Below are 21,565 nucleotides of genomic sequence, written 5' to 3' on the forward strand. Positions count from 1 at the left end.
TATCAATTGCTTTATGACGTTCAAGTCTACAATAGGCAAACTCCCCAGGAAATCTATTTGATCAACTACTCGTTATACTTACAGAGGTATAAATGATGTCATCGTCCGTTGTCTGGGTTGAACGAAGGATGCATGTACAGAAAATAGTCACCAAATGAAGTATGCTCTGTTTAGTTACAATTTTTGATTGGCAAGAATAATGGTCACTGAAATGAGTAAAAAAGAACCATCCTAATAGCAAATATCTGTACAATGTCATTAAAATGTTGAAAATCACCCTTTGATGAAATTAACAGAGGTACTCGGAGGCTAGCCTGGAAACTGCCCTCGGCAGATTTGTTTTCAGTTGTGATTGGATTTCACTCCCTTGGAAGTAGTGAGGGACCAACCAGGGCCCAGTATGTAAATATGGGTCAGGTTTATCACCAGAGGCATTTCTTTTTAATTGGCCCCTTGGAAATGCAGGCTCCACACAGAGGTTCCAGACTAATATCTAATAGAAATGCAGGCTCCACACAGAGGTTCCAGACTAATATCTAATAGAAATGCAGGCTCCACACAGAGGTTCCAGACTAATATCTAATAGAAATGCAGGCTCCACACAGAGGTTCCAGATTAATATCTAATAGAAATGCAGGCTCCACACAGAGGTTCCAGACTAATATCTAATAGAAATGCAGGCTCCACACAGAGGTTCCAGACTAATATCTAATAGAAATGCAGGCTCCACACAGAGGTTCCAGACTAATATCTAATAGAAATGCAGGCTCCACACAGAGGTTCCAGACTAATATCTAATAGAAATGCAGGCTCCACACAGAGGTTCCAGACTAATATCTAATAGAAATGCAGGCTCCACACAGAGGTTCCAGACTAATATCTAATAGAAATGCAGGCTCCACACAGAGGTTCCAGACTAATATCTAATAGAAATGCAGGCTCCACACAGAGGTTCCAGACTAATATCTAATAGAAATGCAGGCTCCACACAGAGGTTCCAGACTAATATCTAATAGAAATGCAGGCTCCACACAGAGGTTCCAGACTAATATCTAATAGAAATGCAGGCTCCACACAGAGGTTCCAGACTAATATCTAATAGAAATGCAGGCTCCACACAGAGGTTCCAGACTAATATCTAATAGAAATGCAGGCTCCACACAGAGGTTCCAGACTAATATCTAATAGAAATGCAGGCTCCACACAGAGGTTCCAGACTAATATCTAATAGAAATGCAGGCTCCACACAGAGGTTCCAGACTAATATCTAATAGAAATGCAGGCTCCACACAGAGGTTCCAGACTAATATCTAATAGAAATGCAGGCTCCACACAGAGGTTCCAGACTAATATCTAATAGAAATGCAGGCTCCACACAGAGGTTCCAGACTAATATCTAATAGAAATGCAGGCTCCACACAGAGGTTCCAGACTAATATCTAATAGAAATGCAGGCTCCACACAGAGGTTCCAGACTAATATCTAATAGAAATGCAGGCTCCACACAGAGGTTCCAGACTAATATCTAATAGAAATGCAGGCTCCACACAGAGGTTCCAGACTAATATCTAATAGAAATGCAGGCTCCACACAGAGGTTCCAGACTAATATCTACGCTGTGATAGTAGTCTGGCCATGCATTATTGTCTCTCCGAGACAATAATGACAATTGGAGTGAAAAACATGGAACAATTTAAAGGATGGTTGGTAATCTACTGTACATCATTATTTGACAAAAATATATTTTAATTCAGAGCTAATAATATTATGATTTTAAATATAAAGCAAGAATATAATAAATGCACTCATCAATGTTTGAAATCTCAATTAACAAATACCAATGTAAAAACTAAGACCAACATGGATTGCGTTTGATGCTGCTGTTTGAAAGCCTGTAGTCCTATCAGAACTCACCATTGTATCCAGGTCCTGATTCCCATTGGTCGCTGCTTCCACATGGCTATCCCCTAGGCCTAGAAGGCTCAGATTTGGCTTAACGCTCTCCAGGACATGACAGCGTAATCTACAGGAAAGACAGTATCTTGTGAGCTGAGGAGGTCAGGCCGATTAGCAGCCATTAGGCCCGGTGCCACAACTCCAAGTGAGAAAATCTGTATTAAGAGACCTATGTCAAATGAAATGAACAAGCTGCTGTGAGGCAAGACCTCTTATGAAGTATTTAAACAGCAGTCTGGTACCTGTGTTCCATGATCTTGGTTTTTGGAACTTCTTTCCAGAATTGTGCAAGTTCTTGTGATGCGGCGGTGTCCATCTCAGCAGCCATGACCAGAAAGCGGTCCTGAAGAGAGGCTTGAAAACCTGCACAAGAACAAAAATGAACAAATAATTGCAGTGTGTCTACTCTACACTTACTCTCCTTTAATGAATTGCATTTTTATAGTTCTACTACTGTGTGTCTTTATATAGATCTTGAATAGGATTTTGATTATTCACTGTAAATCAACATCATGAGATGAAAATGAGAAAATTAAGCCATCACATACAATAATCTTGTGGAAAGAGAAAAAAAAACCCAAACATAGCTGACATAATTGGCAAAATTCTTAAACAAAGAAATCTTAGGTTCAATACTGTGTGGGGGGCCAGGGGAGAGAACATAGAAAAAGGACAACTTTATTAGGACGAAAAACAAATAATAGATAAGAATTAAAAGCAATAAAACAATACATGTAATATATATACAATAATAATCAAACAACATTAAAAGACCCCCCCTCTATAGTTGGGTACAGGCTTTAGTTCCGACATACTATTGGTCCGACTGTCATTAGAACGACAACCTACCTCAAACCCTAACCATAACCGCAAGCACGGAGCAGCGCATGTTCGCCAACCTTAATCCAATCGTTGTTTCCGCGCATGTCAGTCCTATGGTATGTCTGCCCCCCCTATAGTTTATGTCACGGTACTGGCTTCAACAGATTGATGAGGTCAGGTGTTTTACAGGAAACTATTAAGGCAGGTACGAGAGATTCTTTATTTAGACTGTGTTTAGGGTTTCTGAAGGTTTGTTACAGAATGATTATTTTATCACTCTTAAAATATGTATGTCAAGACAGGAAGCTCGCACTTTGTCAGCACTTTGGAAAATAAATAGACCAATTTGATTATTCTGACTTTCTATAGAAGCAGGAACATCCGCCGTGAGCTGAGTGCAAAGATAAGTGCCATACCTCCGTGCAAGGATACCACGATATCCACAGAAGCACCTGGTTCACAACAGCTGCTACTGGGCTTGACCCTGTACTTCTCAGGTGCTGTGGTTCGAACCTATAGAAACACAACAAGCAGCTTGAACAGAGACCACATATTACAACGACAATTTCTTAACACAATATTTGCCACACACACACAATCTCGGGATTCGTGCTCGCAACCGCCTTTGTCAAAATGATTAATCTCGAGTTTGATTAATGTCACTTAATCCAGAATTGTATTTACCGTCTGTTAGCCGTTTTTTGCATCCGTCACTAGCCTCCCATGGTAGCTCCCATGGTGTGACGTTATTGAATATCCAAAATCTCCACGTGCACGCACACGCATGCGATCTAAAGCATTTATAGGGATCAGATTGAGCTAATGGACGATGTTTATAGCTTAATAATACTTTAATCTGACCTAGCCAGTAGAAAACCATTGTTTACACTGAGAGAAGACTGTCACTCATCACACTACTACTTCCGGTTCAACCAAAGAGTTCACAGCTGTAGTTTATAGCTGGAATCTGGCACCACTGCCGAGTTTAGCCACCAGATGACGTCATGTAATCATGCAAATGTACGCAATTATCTACGCATTACACACACACACCGAGATACCTTGAAGGCCACTTGATTTTTGGTCACATTGTTCAGGATAATGAGGCATTTCTTCTCCGTCTCTTTAAAACCAAAGCTGAGCTCCTCTGCAGGGCTGGAAGGAGCGAGACAAAACACATAACAGTATTTTTGAATAAGAGCCACGTTATTCTGCTGTCTGAGTGGATGGCAGAGGCTCAGGTCTGGAGGAAAGAAAATACATGTTATGCCATTTGGCCCAAGTGTCTATTTGGGCATACTGGAAAGCCAATATAACTACTAAATTCAGACCAAACCTTCAATTTGCTTTACAACGTGCTTTGTTGTTCCTCTTGGTAGTATCTTGGCAATTTCTATCTGACTTGTAAGCTTCCTGTGCTTGGATGAAGGTCTGGCAATCTGTGTGGTATGGTTATCTGGGGACTGGTAGCAATTCCCATTACATATCAACTAAACCATCTGCTTTATGAAATCATGCCTCTAACTGCCACTGTGAATAGAGTGCTACTGCCTACCCAAGAACGGCAAGAAGTATACTATAACATCAAGACTTTCTGTTGCCAGTTTGTCAACATCAACTAAAATATGGACGAATTTTAATTAACATAAACTACAGGAATGACATACTGTAATGTTAATTAGGGCATGTTCCAAAAGGGATTGACAGAGTTGCATATGGTTGCCAACTACATTTCTTCGGTACTTTCTCCCAGTCTCTGATGTTGCTGCATTTCTTCCTGACACATATAGAGCTGTCAGGCCTCTGGGTGGTTGGACCACGTCTTAGCCCGTTTACAGGGGAATACAGGGAATTATAGCCCATTACTCCCAAGTTCATGCTGAAATCAGCTGTGATCACGCTTCAAAGCGGTGAAATCTGGAGCACAGGCAAATCCACAGCCTAAAAACTAGCCACAAGGCACTCTTTCATCAATTTACCACCCTACCTAAGCCAATCCCTCTCTCGCTCAAATAACCCCAGTCCCAAAACCTTCAAATCACTCAGGTTCAGACTACACATGTGTAACCTGACTACTTCACGCTAAGCAGACCACTTCTTATCGAATTAGGTTTCATTTTCACATATCCAAAATGGATTTATTTCTGTCAAGTATTTGCAAACTCTCTCCTTGGTGCAGACTGGGCCGCAGTCAGACCATGGGTTCAAGACAACAATGCGATTCATTTGGAAAATCATTTTGTATGAGCTTTAGGCAACATACAAATGTTCAAATATCTTAATTGCAAAAACAGCCGATCTTACAATATGTCACATTGCAAAATGATGGGAGCTTGTATTTTGGCTATTTTCACAAGGGAGCAGCATAATATGACCAAATATAAAATAGGGCTGATTAAGGACAAAGTCCCCTCTTCCTTTTCATGTCCTATCATTTCTTTTGCCAAGCAGAGTGGTTGTGGAGACTGGCATTCATTCCCTTGAGCTCAGAATGTCTCTCTGGGCTCCGGAAACCTTTAACAAACACATTCTGCACATCAAAGCCTCCGTTCCCCCTCCCCCACCTGCTGAACCCTCCTGGTCTCGCATCGGGGTTAAAACACAGCTCCCCCAAACGTAATTGCATTTAAGGCTAATATAAATCTGTTTATCACTCCAACTCATATCCTGGGGCTATCAAAAATCTAAAAATCTAAGATCAAAGACTTTGCTCTGTAAAAAAGAAAAAAAGAAAGAAAGAAAAAAACAGAACTCGAGGGGCATACATTGTGAAAAGGAGGAGTGATCTGATTATATAATATGGGGCCCTTTTGATATATTTTTAATGCTTATAATATTGAAATCACTTATTGTTACCATGCCTTATTGTGGTTTCACATTTATTTGGCATGTATCCATGTATGTATGGGGCCTATCTATGATCATTAAACTTAAGCTAAATCTCAGTGTATGGCTAAGCAGGATACATCCTAACCTATCTTCGGTTTCAGGTGACACAGTCCTTCTAATTTGTAAATGTTTTTTCTTTTTCTTTTATCTCTACTATTACTTGAAATTATTGTACATTGAATGCTGTATCCTTTTACTATTGCATATCCCCCTGATGTGTGTTATGTACCCATTGTCTCTTGTGTACACATACATACAGGCACACGCACACATACGCACTCACACAAAAAACACACACAAAATAAATTATAATAATGACATAATAATTATTATATAACACATTCCTAAAACACATGGACACGCTCACTCATACACTCATACACATTCATTGTTGTGTTTCATTTATCATTTTTAAGCCGTCGGCCTTCTTGCATTTATCCTTTTGATAGTGATGTATAACTATGTGAATTTTTCTGTATATTTCTAAACATTGTCAATAAACATATCAATCAATCAATCAATCAATCGTTTTAGTGACCACTGGTTATGTTCAAGGTCTTATGTGATGGTGGAATACCATCACCATCTAATTGCTAGCTGTTTAGCTGTTTAGAGTAGACTTTAGAGTTGATACTTGTCTGTTTTGTTACCTATGCTGAACGAATACATTCATGAAATACTTACCGGTAATTCACCTGAATAAGGAGTGGTTTTCTTTTTTGAAAGTGTTTTCCATGGTTGTCTGCACCACATTTCAAGCAAGATTTACTGGATACCATTTTGATTCTGTTGAGCATTTACCTGAAACCCAACGAAACTCAGCAACTACCTGAATCTCTATGACATAGCCAGCTTCCATGCTCAAACTTGCTTGGATTGGTGAAAGGACATATCAGACATAAGTCACTGTCAAATATAATAAAATAAACTGTCATTAACAGAGTAAACAATCTTGTGATCGGTATAATGCTTTCCATTCCACCATTGTCTCATCTGGACTTAAATATAAGCGGTTAAACTTGCGAGTGCTTATAGTCATTCATCAGTGTCAGTGTCACTCATTGATTAATACCGCTCAGTAATAATTAGCTACAACAACTCATTTCTACCCAAATAAATATCAATGGGGCCATCCTTAATTTATACTCTCATACAACAAGATCAATTGGACTGTAACAGCACAAAACACGTCGATACCTAGGTTTAGCCCATCAAAATCAATTTTCCAAATCAATTTTCTACAAAAAAAAATTTTTGCCCTGGATTTGTGAACAGAAAGGGCTTCTAGTTGCTTGGCTTAAATGTTGATGGAGAAAAGATAGAAGCTAAATAAGAGATGAAGAAGGGGTGAAACCGCTGCGAGTACCTGACATGTAGCAAAGGGCCTTTGAAGGTGGTCAGTGGCTTCCTGGCTCCTTTGGTCCGACTGGCCAAATCTACTTTGTCACTGTCCTCCGACCTTATACTGTCTTCCAGAAAGTTCACCTGAAACAATAAAGACCACTTAATTAGAAAGCTGATTGCCAGGACACTGATAATTCTTTTTGGCACTTTCTCTGAAAACGTATCATTGACCCTTTGACCTCTGGATAGAGAAAGCTATCAATTAATGAAAGCCTCGACGTCTTGTGGAATGATTAATAAATGGTCCCATATAAGATAATAGTGTGAAGTATTATCTGTTATCAACGTTAAGTCACCTTGCATCTGTGTGACAGGTCATTTACTTTAACTAAGAAAACCCCATGATAACCTCCTGACCTCTTAGTCCAAGTAGCCTCCAGCACAAACGGCATGTCCATTTGCGAACACAGACCCAAAATAACCCATAAAACACATGATCTCTGACACCACACGCTCCCCTGACAGCAACTAGTTCAACCAGTCCAAGATCATTGATGCATCACGTCAGCACTTTCAGTTCACAGTAAAACTAAAATTAAACTTTCCTCTAAAAGACAAGTTGACCACACACACAGGTCACAATTCTGAACCAGAAGACCGGACAATGTGCATAATTTGCATTAAAAAAGGGTGGGAAATAAGAGATGGTCAGCCTCCCCCCAAATGCCTACCACCATCACAAACACACACACACACACACACACACACACACACACACACACACACACACACACACACACACACACACACACACAGTATTGTTTGGACCACAGATTGTGTGAAACAGATGGGAAAGTGCATTGACTCTGCCCCATGATGAGGAAGTGAGTCTTCTGCTGCGATAAGCAACAAACGCAACCCTTGTGTCAATGTAGCAGCTGATGACCACCCTGCAGCCACAATAAACACATCAAAGATAGTTAGATTCTTCTGAAATGTCTATATTTATTTATTTAGCATTAACAGGGGTGTACATTAATACGTTAATACAGTCAGTTCTCCAAACAGGAAATAAAGTGACTTCGTTATTGAAATTGAATTAAAAAGTTGAAAATAAACAAATCTACATCCTTCATATAAAATTACAGCACTGCAGTAGGAACATAATTTTTAACACTATTGGCATGTCCATAAACCAAATCCAGCATAGATTAATAACAACCTAAACAGAGTTACTTCATTTTGAGAAATCAATGAATCATTAAAATCAATTCGTTAACAAAGCATTCTTCCACTTCTTCATAACAAGAGATACATTCAACATAGATTATACACACACGTTGTGTAAGAAATGAAATGATAAGACAATAAATATTACAATATTACAATTCATCATACAAAGTGTTTCATGACAAGGTGGAGTGTTGATAATCAACAGTGTAAAAAAAGAAAGTCGTAATAACATTATACTAAGGCACAAAGAAATGTTTTGCTGGTGTTCAACAACCTTTAGAGTCTCATAGGCATAGAGGTAAGATTCAGGGAACTATTTCCCCAATGGTAATCATTACTCATTAGTACAAACTAAACAAAAATCACAAAGATGAATAAAGTTGGCAAAAATTAAAGTATTAAAGGAATTTAGAGCAGGATTGTTAATACATGTCGCCATTATGGTATTATTTCTCAAGATATTTTCACCTGGGGCTTAAAAACCATTGAAAAACTTTGTGAAGTTGCCGGAACAAATGACTGCGCTGCAGGTCTTCTCTCATTACTTTACATGAAATGTCTTACATTGCAAACAAACAGTAATAGTTGCATGTCAGCTTAATAATTATAATAATAGTCATAATAGTAATCCTTCTATAATAGTCAAACATCCTGACATGATAAAAATTACTTAGCCTTTAAAATCCATAGTGATGATGATGATGACAGTTAACAGTGAGGCACACATACTAAAAAGAGAACAAAACAAACATAAACCAGACACAGGTACACCTGCGTTTCCAGTCTGCAGAAATCTCCAGGACTCTGAGCTCCTTGTGTGGGAGTGATCCTACATTGCTTTACCACCACCAGCCCTTGTTTCAAAACAGAGAGAAAAGCAATTAGCTTGAAGGTTCCCGGAGTGATCAGTTATCAACATGGTGCTGGAGGTACCCTGAGGTATTCAGGTGGGAGAGTGGGTGGAGTAGAAGGGGTGGGGTGTTTATATTGACCAATGGACTCCATGGCACGGCCTTGGAATACGAGTGGTTTGAAGCCACTGTGGACCACCAGCACTCTCACCAGCGTCAACATCATCATGCTCCCCAGTCTTTTCACAGTAGTGGTAAGAGACCTACGAGCTGAGCAGCGTTCTGATCAAACACGCCAGATGCAGTTCACTCCTCCAGATATAGCTGTTGTTTTGCACAGACGCCATCCGCCTGGCTTAAAAACCTCTTCCTGCGTCCTATGGGTGTTACCTCACAAATCAAACAGGATTTCACTTTCTAGACCAGTGGTTCTTAACCAGTGGTCCGGGGACCACCAGTGGTCCTTGAGGGGGTTCCAGGTGGTCCCCAGCTAAATGATGGGAGAGTTGGTAACCAAATGGACACTTATGTAACTCTTGAGAGTGTAAAATGAAACCAAATGGACCCTACAGGTCCATTCGGTTTCATTTATGCTCTCAAGAGTTACATTGCTAAAACATCTGCATTACCTAACCCATTTAGACCTGAGGCTGATTCTAAAAAGAAAGGCAGGTGCTCAAACTTTTTCATGTAACGGACCCCAAGATTATCTGTATTTGGCCGCGGACCCCCATCTGAAAGTATTTTGTTCCTGGGAGGGACCCCCAGAAGCAAAGATATGAGTTAAAAACGTAGTGGCTCAAATGCCAAATGGGCCTTGTTATGAAAAGGGTTGAAAACCACGTGTTCTAATCTAGACAGACAGCCACCCAAACTTCACACATTACGTGTGCTTGTTTTACAACATCAATAGGCTTCAGTTCATACCTCATAAATTACATTTTTATCCCACGATTTTTGTAAGACATTTTTTTCACCCAGTGTCAGAGGGATTGTCTAGTGTAATAATCCTGGGCGCCTCTGCCAACCTGGGGAGAGCAACGGACTGACCCCTCCATCAGGTGCCCCAGCTGGCCAGAGGGAGGCAGTTTTAGAGACCAGGCTTAGTGCATGTTTTTGTGAGGGTAGGCCCTAGGGGACACGGGGAGAACATGCAAACTCCACACAGAAAGACCCTTTTGCGAACCCCACCTAGGGTATGGGCACTGATGACACAGAGGACAGAACACACCCCCCCCCCCCGGCGCCCACAGCGTCCCCAGCAGGAATCTAACCCAGGACCTTCTAGCTGTGAGGCGACTGCGCTAGAGACTGCGCCACCGCCCCCTGGAATACCACTATAGTAACAGCTCTTTGTACTGTATGACCTCCTATCTCACCCCCTGGTTATGTATGGGACGTTGACCTACTGGCCTTAAAGCTCTAGGTGCTATTGTGATGTGATTCTCCAAATGAGAGATCTGTGGATAATTGTTTAGGCTCAAAAACCACTGATTTGCATATTGCCATTTTGTAAATATAAATCTCTTGTGCGGAACTAATGTTGTTTTCACTGACAAAGAGAGCTTTTGTGTTTGTGTGCTATTGCTTAGGAGGCTCATGGGAGCAGCTCTGGGTGACGCAGCGCTGCCAGAGGGGTCTCCTGGGACTGGGGAAGTTGGCTACTCAAATAGCTTAATAGTTATTTGGCTGCCTAGTGCCTACAGTACAGCGACTACTACAACGTTGTAAGTTAACGTGACAGCCTATTTCACCACTCTACTACTCCCGTCATGGATGGACACTAACTACAAGGCTGATAAGTCTTCAGGGACTGTATTCACAGAACACCTTAAAGCAAAGTAGCTTTTACCTGGTCAATTTAAGAGTAAATGTTGATAATGTCCAACAGGTCAACGGTGTCCACATGTTTTTGAGTGGTGCAACCACTCCCTTACGGAGCTATGTGTGTGGCTGGCTGGGTAGCTGGCTGGGTGCGTCCGAGCACGAAAATAGCATGGTTGTTTTTCACCGTTTCGGACGTGGGGTGGCTCGTCGGAATCTAGTACCCGGACCCCTGGGCGAGTTCCTGGGGCCCTACTGGTACTCATAGTCATATACTGGTGCTCATGGCCACATAGGTAGGTAGGTAGGTAGGTGAAAAAACACATAGGTAGGTAGGTAGGTGAAAAAACACATAGGTAGGTAGGTAGGTAGGTGAAAAAACACATAGGTAGGTAGGTAGGTGAAAAAACACATAGGTAGGTAGGTAGGTAGGTAGGTAGGTAGGTGAAAAAACACATAGGTAGGTAGGTAGGTAGGTGAAAAAACACATAGGTAGGCGAACACGGACATTGCTGTTGCACCACTCAAAAATGTTAGGTGGGCCCAGGCCGTAGCGTAACGGTCTGGGCACCGGACTGGTAATCCAGTCGCAGTGTGCCGCGGGTTCGACTCCCGGACCCGACACGGCCTTTACTGCATGTCATCCCCCCATCTCTCTCCCGTTTCCTGTCAGCCTACTGTCTGTCCCTTCAAAAATCAATAAAAGGCGTAAGCCGCAAAAAAATATCTTAAAAAAAAAAAAAAAAAAAATGTTAGGTGGAGTAGAGATCCAGTATTATGCTAGGTTGCATTCTGAAAATAGCCGATCTACAAGCTTACAAAGATCGGCTATTTTCAGAATGCAACCAGTGTAAAATCTGCCATTACGACGCCATCAAGGACAAAATGCATTTTAGTTGACAAAATCAACTGTAGACTTAAAATAAAAGACTATGACTAAACAAAAATCTAAATTTGCTGTCAAAATCAACACAAACTTGAGGTGGCGAGAGCAGAGTGCTCTGGCAGAAAACGCCTGCCGTCGAGAGCAGTGAAATGTGAGGTGCGGCGGTGAGAAGGGGAGCACTTTGTAGCACATACCAAGGTTGGCAGTTCTAAAAGTGTGGACATAAAAAGCATATAAACAAAAAACACCTCCTAAAGTAAGTCAGCGAGAAGTTACTGTATGCATAAGTCAAGAGACTCAAGACTGAGGATTGTTAAATAACCAAGAACAAATCACAAACACCACTAACAAAACCCTATTGTGCATAGTAAGTGAGTTCATGAAACATGACGTCATCCATGGCAACATGTTCAACCTTTCCCTTGGGTTAAAATGTTTCCTCGTTCCTCAGTAAATGTTGGTCTCAGCAGCTCTGTGAATATGTTTTAACAGAAAACTAGGATGTACACAAAATAACAGATGAATGTTACCAGAATAATTGCTGCAAATGGTTCATTATTGATAGATTTTATACAGTATTTGCTCACACTGCTCACAACTCACTGTTATTGATGATACAATGATACAATCCATATATACACTCAGGGTTTCCAATTTCCACTAGGCATTTTATTGGCCGTCCATCATGACCGGTAAGATTCTATTACTACGGTCAAATGTTAAATTAATCGGCCATAAATTATGTCTGATTAATAATGCAGATGCATAATGCTACAGACAGTATAACCAAGTGAAGAAGGGTTAAGTCAGAATTTTTTCTACTTAATTTTTTATTTCTATTCTTATCAATCTATCTATCTTAAACATTGTGTAGCTAGAAAGGTTTTGTGCGATTTATGGGAACTTTTAGTGGTAGTATAAAATATTTGATATGAATATGGCCCCAGATGTGTAACATGGGGGCACTTGGCCTTAGTCTTCAATGTATCAAAATCTCTTCCCGCCAGGCATCTCCAGAGATTACATCCTAATACCCTCAATCTATTCCCATGCACGGTCGGCTTGCATGCAGGCTCGTTATCTAGATATTAAGCTAAATAGATTATGAAGTTGAAGCTGAATAACCCTGTAGAGAGTGAATGTGTGTGTTGGGGGGGGGGGGGGGGGGTACAGTCTATGCAGCTAGGGTGCACCTTGGCGACATCAGGGTGAGGTTGATGGCACGTGTGTTCAAGCTGAAAGCTGTGGGACATCACAGAGTTCCACATGGGGGGCTGCCAGCCAGCCAGCCAGCCAGCATCTGATGAACTGTATCACTCTAGCCTCCAATGAGGTGGAAGACTAATGGCTCTTTTCAACTACAAGAACTAAGCAAACCCGTGAAAGTCATTTCACAGGTTTCCATACACTACGACTCCGTTTCAGATTAGGTTCTCATAACCTAATTTGAGTCCTCAGGAGGTGCTACAAAAAACCCCAACTCATAAACATGGGATGCATAGCAAGTGTTACCGAAGCTTTTTTTAAACAAGTTTTGTTTTCACGACGTACCATAAAATACCATAAATAAAAAACAAAAAAACATCACAGTTTCTGGAAAGTTTCAGGTTATGGAAGGCTCTGGCTTATCATTTAGAGTCGAAAAGAGCTATAAGCCGTTAGTCCGAAATATGATGTGAATATGGTCAATTGTGTGTGGCGTTTGAATCCAGCTACAGCAGGGAGTGGTGTGGCTAACAGCCTTGAAACACTCTTCGTACACTAATAGGAGCTTAGAACATGAAGAGAAGCAATACACTGAGGCGAGGGTGACTAAGATGCATCGCTATTGTCTGTAAGATTAAACCACAGCCGAAGACTTTAGGAGTCACCTTGACAGAGACAATGAGCAGGAGCTTAACAGCCGCCAAATCAGGGAATTACTGCCACTTAATTCACACTTGTCTCAGCGGACGGGCCTGATTACATGCTGTAATCACAGACCCAACTGAAAGAAATAGATATTACACAAGTGAGGCGCAATGTTTAAGTAAAGCAGATTTTCTTTAGACCGTAAATCTAATATAACACGTCTAGAATGAGAACAACTTAATTTGTTTTTCATGCTCCAGAAAAAAACAGGGAATATCAGAGATGGACTCTATTGCTAAAACAATTTATAAAACAAACACACATTTATCTACAAACACACAATGCCTTGTAGGTTGCAACGCGTTATTGCTATTTTCACATTTTTGTACAAAAGTAGGGCATTAAAATAACCAAAAAACCATGTTGAAACTTGAAATACCGTAGAGATAGAAGAGATTTCTGCCCGTCAGCGACAAAATGCTCATTATACCTTGTCCTTCATAGCTTTCCCAAACACTGAGGGGTATTGAAATAAACTTCAAAGGAGGATTTAGTACCTTTTTGGGCTTTACAGCAACCTCAGAGTTGAAGCTGGACTCCAGAGCATCCTTCACCTCAGATTCCCCGTCTTTACTCTCTGTTTCATCTTCACTAACAATGGGTCCGTTCTCGCAGATAGGCGTTTGGAAGTCGTCATCGGGAAGGGGAGGATAGCTGTATTTGAAGGAGTCCTACAATGTAACCAAATATGAATGAGTGTCATCTGTCATGGTCATCACAAATTCTCATAAGGGTTTTGTTTTCTGAAAGGTGTGACAAACACTAATAAAGACTCAATACTAAGAGGCAAAGTAGACCAATTTGGAAAGTAGCACATATCATTAGCACCAATCAATCAATCAATCAAATCGAGAGTTTGAATGACCTACCGTTCCACCCATGTGAGGTGGCAGGTATTCAGGGTCAATGAATGTCTGAACCTCAGTTTTGGATGCAAACTTCAGCTTGCTGATGGCTTCTGGGCCTAACCAAGTCTTCACAATCCTCCATGCAGCTGCAAAAGTACAGTATGTCAGTACAGTTAGATTAGACAGATATAGGCACACTGATACATTAATTGAGGGGCGCTAGTCCCTCCTATGCCCAGCTTTCTGAGTTTGTGTGAACACAAACATTGGCTTGTGATTGGCTGATCACCTCATAGCGATGATTTGCCTGGCTGAGCAAAGTACATATTGAAGATAAAAGTGAGAGCAGAAAAGTGAAGATGGAAAAGTGGACGCAAATTGTGATTGGCCAAAATGAGATTATGTATGATGATAAGAGCGCCCCTCACTTCACACTGGTGTGATTGTATTACATATGATCAATGTGTATAATACATGGTGGTTTGTGTGCATAGGCAGAAGAAGATCTCACCATTCATGATCCAAGGCATGTCCACAATGATCATTTTGGCTGAAATGGTAAGAGAAAACATTTGACCAGAAATGAAATACCACCCACCCAGGTCTGCATATGAAACATACTTGTGAATAAGTAAAGTAAACCAATGGATATCAGGATGACAAGTTGACAACAGGTACAGTATTGTGTCTGTGTTCTTTTCCCCAGTACTTACACAGAAACTTTGGGTAATATATTTTGAAGCAGTTAATGATGTACCTCACAAAATCCATGTCCTGAAAATACAAAGTCAAAGAGAGTGACTTACAGAACAGAATACAGTGGAGGGCTTTGACTAAGAGATTTCTTATGAACTTTCAACAGAGAATCTGTTTGCGCAGCTTGAGGTATTAATGCATCTAGATGAGCAATGACCCAGTTCACAGCAAACTGAAAACGTTGTCACAAGTGTATACATGTAGAGTTGCTTTGATTCTCAACCACAAGCTTCTTCATACAACATTTTCCTCAGCATGGTACCGGCTCAAATCAACTCGACTCACTTTTAGCACCAGATACACATTTTTCCATGTACTTCGTTTTCCACTGCAGATAGTATCCTCAATGTGGCTGGTCATCATAGTGATGTTCCTCTGGGTAGCAGCAGTTTCTCAAGATTGATTCATTTCACATAGTTTAAAAGTTTGTTAACAGTATTCAGTATACTGTATTCTGCATTCAGCTTCCATGCAGTTATAGATACAGGTAGTCTGTTGTGAAGCAATGACGCTAGTTATTCTTTGGCCAATCAGTAGTTTGCAGCATTTTCATGCGAGCTTTTGGCATCACCTCAGATCATTTGGTTGGAACCTTGCTGGATACCAGAGAGTATCCACAAGTTGTTTTGACTAAGTCCATCCAGTAAAATGCATTGGAAAAGCACCACTAGTTATGTAGGTTAAATGCTATGCAACTCTTGACAGTTAAGCCTGCCTCATCTACTTGTCTGTGCTCTGTGTGACTGAGGGTCAGTCATTTACACTCTGCATTTACACAGAACACATAATTGCATAACCTGGTGTTGTTTACCTTTTGAACAACCTCACTTCAATAACCTTTATCTCTTCAAGGAGATACTCTCAATCAATCTCCATAAAAAACAGGTTGTGAAACTACAATAAATGCATACAACCACATTTTTATCTGCCTTTTGGCTAACAAAATAAATTGTAATCATAATTAGCCAATACAACACAAGCTACGAATTACATATAAAAGAGCTCAAAATTCAGGTGAATGATTCTTGTAAACCTTAGAAATGTGTTCTTTAGAATAAAACAATTCAGATAAAATCACTGGAAGCAGGTCCTATAGTCCGGCTCAGCTCTGTGGGCTGCAAGCCTCATTGCTATGCAGCAGGCTCACTCAACAAGCCTTAATGAGATCACACTGGCTATGCCTTCTCCAGCTCGCACTGTGGTTCAACAAACTTCAATAAGACCGGTTTCCAAAATGGTCTTCTAATCCACTAATTTCATATTTGGGTGTCTGTGTTATTTATTCTCCATAATGTGTATGCACGAGTACATGTGACTAATTAAGACATCTCTCCAGGAGAGTTTGGCCTGTGAAATGAGCTCCCTGGCAGAGCGCTCCAATGTAAGGATTAAGCAGTCCACTTGGATTGACCAATCGGATTTAAAGGTCACTTTAATCTCCCAAGTGTTAAACCATGAGGAGCATCAATCCCTCTACCACTGTGGTGGCTCAAACAGCAAGAAATATGATGAGCTGGGGCTTCAATAACACCCATAGCAATCTACCTTTTTTTAAGGGATGCGTGAATCATGTAATACTGTCCTACTCTAGGTCCTATAATCTAATAGAAATAAATATATACAGTATGCATGATCAGTGCAAAGCAAATTAGAATATAAAAACCAATGTGTTGCCAAACTGAAAATAAAAATAAATGTGTTGTTAAATGAAGAGTTGAATACAGGAAGTATATGATTGTGGACTTACAATATTACTGAGGCCAGATTCTGTCATGTCGAACACAACGGTGAGTGGCATCCCTGGTTCTCTTTTTGCATAACGCTCAAGCCAGAAAGCAATGTACTTCTTCTTGTCCATGACCGTTTTTGCATCTTTGACGTGTAGCTTCACTCTGAACCAGACTAAATCCAATAAACACAAAATAGAATACATATTTATTGACAATGGGAAACAACATCACGTTCAAATCATTTATGGGAACAGATTACGAGTTAAAAGAAAATATTTGGGTTATGCTAATGAATTTTGCAGATTTAAATCTAGTATAGGGTTGATTGAACAGAATCACAATATGAACAACTGCAAAGTAGTCCCCCCAGCAGTAGTCAGACAACTGCGTCAGTTATATGGGACAATAGTGGGGCAGCTATACTTTGAAATAAATATTTAATATCCGCAAAATTTGGTTTCAGTTCAGCAATGCAATCATATAATATATTTCTCAATGATAAATATGTTAATGTAATTTCAATTAGGCAACTTGTACTACTGGATCATAATAATAGTTCAACTACTGGTTGAAACACACAGTAAGGCATTTTCAATCTGGCACGCTGGGGGCGTGCCACTGAAGATCTCCATATTGATCTCCCATGATGCACTTGGGCATCAGGAAGGGTGTTTGTGTTGCTTATGTCATTTAACTATGGGAATGGGTTTGAGGATTATGTTGTGGAACTTTATGGTATGTGTAGTGTTGTTCATTTGGCAATTTATGTTCCTATATAGTTTGGTGCAACACTATGAGTGTGTTGTGTATAGTGTATGTTCACTCAAGTTGATGTGAAGTAATTACAAATAGTTATTTGACATAAAAAAGATCCAAGCCTCATTTATGCTTTGTCCTATGACAGTATTGCATGGGGAAGAGAGATAATCTATAAACTACAGTCAGACAACTGCGTCAGATAACACATCTGAAATGCAAGCCGATCCGCCAGATCGTCCATTTCCATTATTTTTCTTTATCGTCCGAGGCTGTGGGCAGTGCCGACAAAGTTTGCCGGTTTTACGGATGTGTAGTTCGTTTAACTAGTGCTATTTTAAGAAGTGAGGACAGAGGAATGCACGCACGCAACATGGAAACATACTGTACATGCAGAAAAACATTATGCATGCACACACTATAAAAACATTGTGATGGCACACCTTGACAAATATGAAAACATTGCATTACATCTATATGAATAGAATTAAGATATGAATTGCATCAATAAATGACAAATTCATGCACACAAGACCGCAAGGACTTTTTTCTGTGATATCTTTTTGGTGTTTGACTATACTCTGTACTGTTTACTTTTCTGCCTTTATTTGCACAGTAGTAGTGGTGGGTGACAGAAAACAGGGAGTGACACGCAGCAATGGTCGTCGACTCGTCGGGCTCTGGAATCAAACCTGTGACACGCTGTGAGGCTACATCTAGAGCCCCCGTAGCCTAAGTTTATGTGAAATTTGAACTAATACAAACTGTTTGTTCAACTGCTTCTCATTAATTTGGGATACTTTAGACTGCTATTCTTTATTAGACTTCTCACCTCAGCTCTTCAGATGGGGTTAAACTCTAAAAGTATTCAGGCCATTCATCAAAAACAAAGACGCTTACATTCATTGAAATACAAGCACATGTGCTTGTTAGTTTAGACTTTGAACCATTGTCTCACTGAAAGAAAGCTACAGCCAATATGTGTCAACGCACAGCAACACATTTGTCTCATTCGTTGTTGCCGGCTACTGCCAGATCACGGTTCAATGATGTTGAACCCAATGTGTTGGACTTCACGCACTTCAGCAATAACGCCATCTGACATGGTCCTTTAAATATTAGTTTATGCTGATAGTAGATAATATTGTGCCACTGTATAGTTAAAATAATTTTTGACATTATCACAATTAGATATTTGTCCTTACTTGAAACTTAACATAAGATAAGACAGAATAATATGAGAACATACAGAGCTTGTTGCCCTCTTTGTCGTAGCCATGGAGATAAACAGCACCAGTCTCAAACATCCACTTAGGAATGCTGGCCTCGCTCAAATCTGAAAAGCACAAAGAACACACAAACACCGTTATAGATCACTTATACTGTATATCCAAAGCTACAATTGAACTAGGACCTCTGTGTAGAATACCATGGCACTAGGGCATACTGTATGATAGGAAACCTGGTATTGTTGGAAAGTGCATATCTCTTGATTCAACACAATTCCATTATAACAAGTTATGAACACCAACATATCTTTCTACTGTATATTATCTACTTGTAATATCTGCATGTTTATCAAAAGATAACAGAACTTGTCACAAATAATTCTCACTGATCACAAGGAATATATACAGTACATTTATGTAACAAGTGGTATTGTAGAGGTAACAGGTACGGTCACCCCTTTTCCATCTCGCCCCACTACTCTACCTAGCTGTAAATAACAAACATAATTCATGTTGGTGATTATATAAAAGGCATAATAGCATGATGATGCCATTACAAAACATTCGTTTACAATAAAACGAAATTAACTGCTAGAAGGTCCTAAATTAACTTAATTAAGCAGTCACCGTCTCATATTCTTTCTTAATTCTACAGAGTATAGAGATCGACTTCTATACTGTAGAATCAAATTAATCTGTATACAAGATAATTTCAGAGAGGGAGGGAAATACTAAATTAACTGTTAACTATATTAACACATTTTGCGGGGGCGAGTTGGTAAAGGGGCGAGTCGTCTGGTATTCATTGTGGATTGTGTGAAAATGATATACCAATAACATTAATACATCTAATTTGAGGAAAAACAAAACAAAGTTATTAGACAAACTGAATTCCCTAGTTTAAAGGGCCAGCAATTACTTTAGTAAAACACAGTAATTCTACTAGAAGTTCTTCAGAAACCAATGACACAGGCAATTGTCCGCAGAGGTCAATAGACAATGGGATTCTTTCTGGATGCAGACCTTGTGCACATCCCAGAGGAGCACAAAGACACCCACTGATCTGTGCCTACACATCTAGACAGAATGTAAATATTGGGATATAGCTGTAGTAGAGCAGTGGTTCTCAACCTGTGGGTCAGGAGTCAGGACCTCCAAGGAGTCACTCAATGATTTTGAGGGGTTTCAAGACCGTTTTAATACCTAAAAAAAAGACCATTGCTGCATCAAAAGTAATCAACAAACTATAATATAAAAACTGGTCAAACATTGGCCAAATTGTCAAATAGTTTAAAGGGCCAATAGCCAATCTATAAGGCAATTTGCGAGGGGCTGTGAGCTTGTAGATCGGCTATTTTCACAATATTTATCTGTGGGACTGAGTCAAACTAAATGTAACGCCTACATTCCAAGTGCTTGTCAGGGTGGGGACTGCGGCATGTCCCCAGTCCAAATACCGGAATGATTATTTTGTGGAGTCACAGCCTGAAAAGGTTGAGAACCACTGTAGTAGAGAACATTATTACTGTGGCTGGCCTAAACAAGTCTTCCTACCATTCACACCATATTCTTTTCTCCACTGAAAGCTTTCGTCAATCATTTTCAGGGCATCATCAATGACATACTGTCTCCATGACAGGTACCAATCCACAAGCGTATCATCTTTCTGTAGTCTGTCCACATCTCTGGAGTCATATTTATCTGACGATTCTGCAGGAAGACAACAGGGAACAAGTTATCACATAAGTAGTTAAAATGTCAGTTTCATTAAATTCCTACCATGACAGGATTGACAGCAAGCCAAAAAATATGGAACTACTGAAAAATAAACAAAAGCTTGCTAAGAGAACAGCCTTTGTTAACTTACATGGAAAATGTAACTCTTTCCAAACATAATGGTGGTTACTGACAGATAGTTGATTAAATAGCAAGATACCTTGCCAAGATTGAAATTGGGTCATTCACAAATGACATACTTTTCTTTTTTGCACCTTTATTTTATATAGAAGATTCAAACCATGCCAATAACCACTTCTTAGCTAATTATTACGTTAATGCCATTCTATACCGTTACACAATAAATACCTTACCTTGCAATAACTCATTGTTGAATCTCTGCCTCGTCTCCTCAATCCTTTTCTCATTCTGTGTAAAAGAGACATCATGTCTTTTCATTAAACAGAGACAGACATTGTCTTTAGAGTAAAGATCAGTTCACATGGCGACAAAGAAAAACGGTGGACGCAGCCTTTGTTCTAGTTAACGTTACCTGCTCCGATTCGTTCTGTTCAACTTCAGCCATGTTCAAGTGTCACGCCACACACTTGTCCTACTTGTTGTTGGCAGTTCCTTGTTGACTAGCCGCTATCTGTAGCGCTAGCATGCTAGGCGGCTAACGATGATGAATCAGTGCTGGGTGTGAAACTGCTGCTCTGCAGCGCTCCATGTTGGCTCCGCCGCCACGGCAACGCCTCCAGCTGACGTCAGTTCACTGACAGCTTCAGTGATCACCAAGAATAATCATTATCAT

General features: G+C 40.1%; 1 protein-coding gene across 1 annotated transcript in view; it reads right to left on the reverse strand.

Annotated features, from left to right (window-relative positions):
- The window catches only part of mospd2 (motile sperm domain containing 2), a 24,078-nt gene extending 2,645 nt beyond the window's left edge, over positions 1–21,433 (reverse strand). Inside the window, exons 1-14 of the mRNA XM_083776147.1 lie at positions 21,305–21,433; positions 21,126–21,180; positions 20,590–20,745; positions 19,056–19,142; positions 17,068–17,222; positions 15,278–15,338; positions 15,076–15,114; positions 14,586–14,710; positions 14,214–14,387; positions 7,034–7,152; positions 3,840–3,933; positions 3,195–3,291; positions 2,199–2,319; positions 1,915–2,023 (exon numbers count right to left, since the gene is read on the reverse strand). Coding sequence (XP_083632273.1) covers positions 1,915–2,023; positions 2,199–2,319; positions 3,195–3,291; positions 3,840–3,933; positions 7,034–7,152; positions 14,214–14,387; positions 14,586–14,710; positions 15,076–15,114; positions 15,278–15,338; positions 17,068–17,222; positions 19,056–19,142; positions 20,590–20,745; positions 21,126–21,180; positions 21,305–21,337 — 1,425 coding nt within the window. The 5' untranslated portion in view covers positions 21,338–21,433. The remainder of the gene's footprint in view (positions 1–1,914; positions 2,024–2,198; positions 2,320–3,194; positions 3,292–3,839; positions 3,934–7,033; positions 7,153–14,213; positions 14,388–14,585; positions 14,711–15,075; positions 15,115–15,277; positions 15,339–17,067; positions 17,223–19,055; positions 19,143–20,589; positions 20,746–21,125; positions 21,181–21,304) is intronic.
- Positions 21,434–21,565: the final 132 nt, after the last annotated feature.

This window comes from Protomyctophum parallelum (genome assembly GCF_964188405.1).
Source record: "Protomyctophum parallelum genome assembly, chromosome: 11".
NCBI classification, from domain to species: domain Eukaryota; kingdom Metazoa; phylum Chordata; class Actinopteri; order Myctophiformes; family Myctophidae; genus Protomyctophum; species Protomyctophum parallelum.